The sequence below is a fragment of the Phoxinus phoxinus genome, assembly GCF_949152265.1.
Source record: "Phoxinus phoxinus genome assembly, chromosome: 21".
NCBI lineage: Eukaryota > Metazoa > Chordata > Actinopteri > Cypriniformes > Leuciscidae > Phoxinus > Phoxinus phoxinus.
In genome coordinates, this window is record NC_136896.1 from 1,010,279 (window position 1) to 1,015,278 (window position 5,000).

General features: G+C 37.5%; 1 protein-coding gene across 1 annotated transcript; it reads left to right on the top strand.

The window, feature by feature from the left end:
• Positions 1-988: 988 nt before the first annotated feature.
• LOC306989592 (uncharacterized protein) lies at positions 989-3,896 on the top strand. Its single transcript, XM_079595441.1, has 5 exons — positions 989-1,609; positions 1,696-1,800; positions 1,927-2,051; positions 3,023-3,150; positions 3,238-3,896. The coding sequence occupies exons 1-4, from the start codon at positions 1,582-1,584 to the stop codon at positions 3,137-3,139; spliced, it is 375 nt and encodes a 124-aa protein (XP_079451567.1). The 5' UTR covers positions 989-1,581; the 3' UTR covers positions 3,140-3,150; positions 3,238-3,896.
• The last annotated feature ends 1,104 nt before the right edge of the window (positions 3,897-5,000 follow it).

Below are 5,000 nucleotides of genomic sequence, written 5' to 3' on the forward strand. Positions count from 1 at the left end.
TTCAGAGGCTTTTTGAGTCTCAGACGCAGTGTCATTCCTGGCAGTGTCAGTTTCAGATGCAGTGTCAGAGGCTTTGTGAGTCTCAGACGCAGTGCCATTCCTGGCAGTGCCAGATGCAGTTTCCAAGGCATTTTGAGTCTCAGATGCAGTGTCAGAGCAGTGTAAAACGTTGTCAAGCTGAACAAATCTTGCAAACAAGCAAACTGAGTAGTTACAGTGTGAACATTCTAAGTATTTAAGCTCTGGTGTGATGTGACGTCACAGTGATGTGACGTCACAGTGTGCATTTTATGAAGCTGTGCTGCTGCAGACATTCTTAAGACTTTAAAGGTAGAAATGACTTCTAGCTCATCTAGCCTTTTATTTCTCTAATAATCACTCTGATCTCCTTTATAAACTGCCCTCTCCTATGGCCAGTCTGATCTGCTGTTATTAGAATACTGTTTTAACTGCAGTTTATAAAGGCAAAAAAGTGCGCAAGAGTAAGATTTTGGGAGTTTATTTTTTCACTCTGACTACAGTTTGAGTTATGGCCGGGATACTCCCTGTTTGTGTTGTATTTTGGAGTTTATTCATTGGTGTTCAGGAGCGTGTTTTAACACTACTGGAGTATATTAAGAAGTTCGCCACACGATCGAGTCACGACCCTGGTGCAGCACAAGGCCAAATGGATCCGCCGTGACGTGAGGTATGTATAAACATATTTATTACAAAAAAAAAGACATTTCAAAATGTTCGATATTTTCTGACAGAAGCACGTTTTGTCGTAGCTGTTACGTTGTATACTGTGTGTGTGTGTGTGTGTGTGTGTACTAACGCCAATGACCGTGGCGAACTTGATGTTCAACTCCTTGTGGTTTATCCATATATTTCCGAGTGGCTGTTAGCCTGTTTTGTGAGTTTTTTCCCCTTGATTTAAACGAGCTAACATTAGCTAACCGTCTTTCACACCGTGTTTCTGAAAATTAGTTTTTTGCCGTCAAATTGAAGTGGTGACTCAACTCACGTAACCTTCTGTTGAGCTTCCATACGTTAATGCCGGTACTTTATACCAGCTTTATGTCTGTCAGATAAGTTAGCCTGTTTTACAGACGTGGTTAATACTAAACTGCAATGTCTACCCTGGATAATAAGATATTTGAGCCGTGAAAGTTTAGGCCTGCAACGGTTTAAACGTTTTAGTCGTGACCCATGAAAGTGCGTGGTTTTCAGCTTATTTTTTTTTTTTTTGCATGTTCAATCACACTAACATTAGCAGTTAACATAAATTACATGTTTTCTCTTTATTGTCAGGTCACGATGTTGATAATAGTGCAACGTGGAGGGAAGAAGTAGTATCGGTATGTAAAACTGAGCGGAAGAAGTTTGTTTCTCAGATTTTCTCAGTGCAGGTGAGTTATGTTTAATATCCAGGTAATAAAGAGTAAGTAATAGTAATTTGTTTTGTGAATAACATGTTGTTGATGTTATGGTGTAGTCCAAAAAAAGGTTCTGATACCAGAGAACACAACATTGAAAGTCACAGATGACCAGGGCATAGAGGTGGATGAGGAGGATGTCTTTCCAGAACTTGCAACGACCATGTGTTTTTTTGTCCACACTGATGATGGTAAGACATTTAAGAGTGTTTGTTTTGTTTTATAGATATTTTGAGAGTTTGTATCTCAACTCAGAGACAAAATTTGTGCATTTCAGAACTTCCATTTGCTGAAACATTCAAGAACTCTGCTGACTTCTCAGACCTGACAGAGTTTGGTGCCTCCTCAAATCTGACAGATTATGTTACTCTCACTACTTGTGGTAAGCCGAATTATGTGATTATTTTGTCTGACCCTGGGAATATCCTCCCTGGTACATAGTTTTGCTGAAGCAGCTCTTAGATTATAATTGCCTCATACTGTACTGTGTTGTTTTTGTGATCTTCAGATTTGACTGTCCTGCAGCAAGGAGTTGAAGGGCCCTCCTCCCCGAGTCCGACAGACACATTCTCTGTCTCTGGCAGTTTAAGCAGCAGTGTTTCTGGATTGCAACCTTCAGTGGACAGTGCCCATGTAAGTTTTTTTTTTTTTACTTGCATACAAATAGACCTTATGCTTTAGACATGACTTTTGGAAAATAAATGCATTTTGAAAGTATGTAATGGTATATATTAGGGCTGCATTACAATTAATCGCAACTAATCGTTTGCAGAATTAAAGTTTTTGTTTACATCATATATGTGTGTGTACTGTGTATAATAATATATTATGATAGACAATTCACAGGGCTAACTAATGCCTGGCTCGCACTACAGGAGTTTTAGGCCGATTAATGCCCGATTTCCCCCTCCCGAGAATCGGAGAAAAAATCTTGTCGAGGACCTCGATCGGTTGCGATGTTTGGCACAGATTATCTGGTAATGTGAGGCGTTCACAGATCGAATCTTGCCCCTCCCGATCTGCTCTCACACAAATCGGGCTCGCCCCGATCATATCAAACATGTTTGATATTTATCGGGATGAGCAAGATTGTGATTACGTCAGTACTGTCACAATAGCCAATAGGAAACAAGTCTACGACGAGACGGAAGTGACAGACATTTCTTACCTGCATTTCTCGCTGAAGAACTGACAATCCATGTTCAGTCCGTCTCCCCAACCATTTTCTCATCCACACTCGTTTATTCTTCCGCTTGTTCTCACAACAAACGATCATTATTGATACAGCAAGTCTTCGTGTTACAGTATCCATTTTGTTTACATCCGCTTTCCCGCTTACGATCTGCTGCGTAGATCACGTGAGGCGCTTCCTCTGGCACGATAATCTTAGTAACATTTTGTAGTGTGTGATGCGCCGCGATTTTCAAATCTTGTATGAGCATGTTTAAGATTTGAGGTAAGAAAATCTGCAAAGATTCTCCTAAAGTGTGTGCTGCAACCAGATTTAAAAATCGGTTAGGATTTCAAAACTCCTGTAGTGTGAGCCAGGCATTAGAGAGGCCCTAAACATACTTTGAAACAACTACGTTTTTTTCTGTCTCCAGAATGGGACAGCGACATGGCTTCTCTACTTGTCCCGCTGCATCTTCTCACTCCACAACCAGCTGGAAGAAAGCGTCCCGAGAAGATCAGTGTTGGAGAGGCAACAGATCATCTGGTGAAATTTCACAAGGTTTGTTAAGACAATCTATCTTACTCCAAATATTGTATGCCTAATTTTAAACAAATTGTTTATAATGAGACATTTGTGGTGTTTCAGTCATTCCAAAGCCTTGATGATCATCTCCTGACCACTGAAGGAAACCCTCAGCCATACCTTCTTGCCTCAGGGACTTTGAAAGCACAGGTTTTCACCTTTTACATTGTCTTGGACAAAAAACTCTTGCCTTGACAGTCATGTACATCCTTGGGTGCTTTTGACGAGCTGTTCAAGTCCCATTTTGTTTTTAGTGTGAAGTTTGATGATGCTCTGTCCAGTCTGTACATATTTTTGCAGTCAACCGTGTACAATATTGATATAGGTACAACTGAAGAAACTCCAAAAGTCAAAGAGCTGAGAGCAAAGCTCTTAAACGAGCAGTAATTGTCATATGGGTGAGATTCGCAATTTTATATTGTATCAGACAGTTGTATTTTCTGATTTCTTATTAAAATGAGTTCACTGTGAAGTTGTTCATTATTACTTCATCTGATGTATAAGTGTCTACCTCAGGTTACACAATCCTACTGCACCACATGTTTTTTTTATAATCCTGCAGTCTTGATTTTATATAATGAAGTGATGTGTTGTTGACATTGTTTTATACAATTACATTTTTTTTAGTTGGCACTCTGTTAGCTGCATAAATGTAAATGTTTTGCTGTTAGATTTTACAGTATTTTATGACAGATATTATTTTTAAGTGTGTCCAGACTCCATACATGTAATTTTTAAACCAAATGTATGAATTTGATCAAATAAAAGCAATGAGTTGAGAGTATGGCGTTCAGTATATAATTTTCACATAAAATATTATATTATGTTAAATAAATGTTAACTCTAAGAAGTGTTAAATGCAATATTTTTTAAGTGTTGATTTTTAACACTGTTAGGGAGTTCATATTATAAATAACTCATTTTTAGAGTTACAATTACTCTCCGTATGATTTGTATTTTAACTCCAGAAAGAGTTCTATTTTAAATCTGAAAAAGTGTTAAAAATACAACTCCAAGAGCGGAGTTATTTTAACTCTGCGTTGGAGTATTTGATGGTCACGCATGTACACTCAAATTGAGTTGATTTTAACTCGCATGGAGTTTATTCCAAAGACCAGAATTTGCTACCTTTAAAGTCTAAAGAATGTCAGCAGCAGCACAGCTTCATAAAATGCACACTGGGACATCACAGCTTAAATACTTAGAATGTTCACCAAGTCTCCTGGTCTTCGCTTCTGAGTTTTCTACAATATTTATATGTCTTGATTGAACATTGTCCACCAAAGTGGAAAATTGCATTGATGTATAATTATGTACTAATGTATAATTATGTATTATAATAATATATTGATAATATGTAATTGATATTACAAAAAGTTATTTTATTTGTATTATTATTATTCATATATATAATTATAATTATTAATATTTATATAATTATTTTATTTTAATTATATATATTGTAGAAAACTACAACAGAACTACAGAGACTTGGTTCTTTCTTCAGCAGGATTCTTTATCGAGATCACGAGCTGTCGGTAGCTGCAGTCATCAAGTCTAAGGGAACTTTACATGGTATCTAATAGTCCTTAAAGGTGCTGACAGTCCTTGAGAGTGTTGACCTTACACACAGGCTTAGAGATGACCCCTAAATCTAATCATCTTAAGACAATTGAGGCAATTATCCCCAACTGGAGATAATGGTACCCCCCAAATTGTATAAACAACACATGGTCACAAGAACTAAGACTATGTAAGCATTCACACATAGTTCAACTCTCAGTAGGAAGATTAAAGACTAACAAAACCCATTCAATGGAAACTAT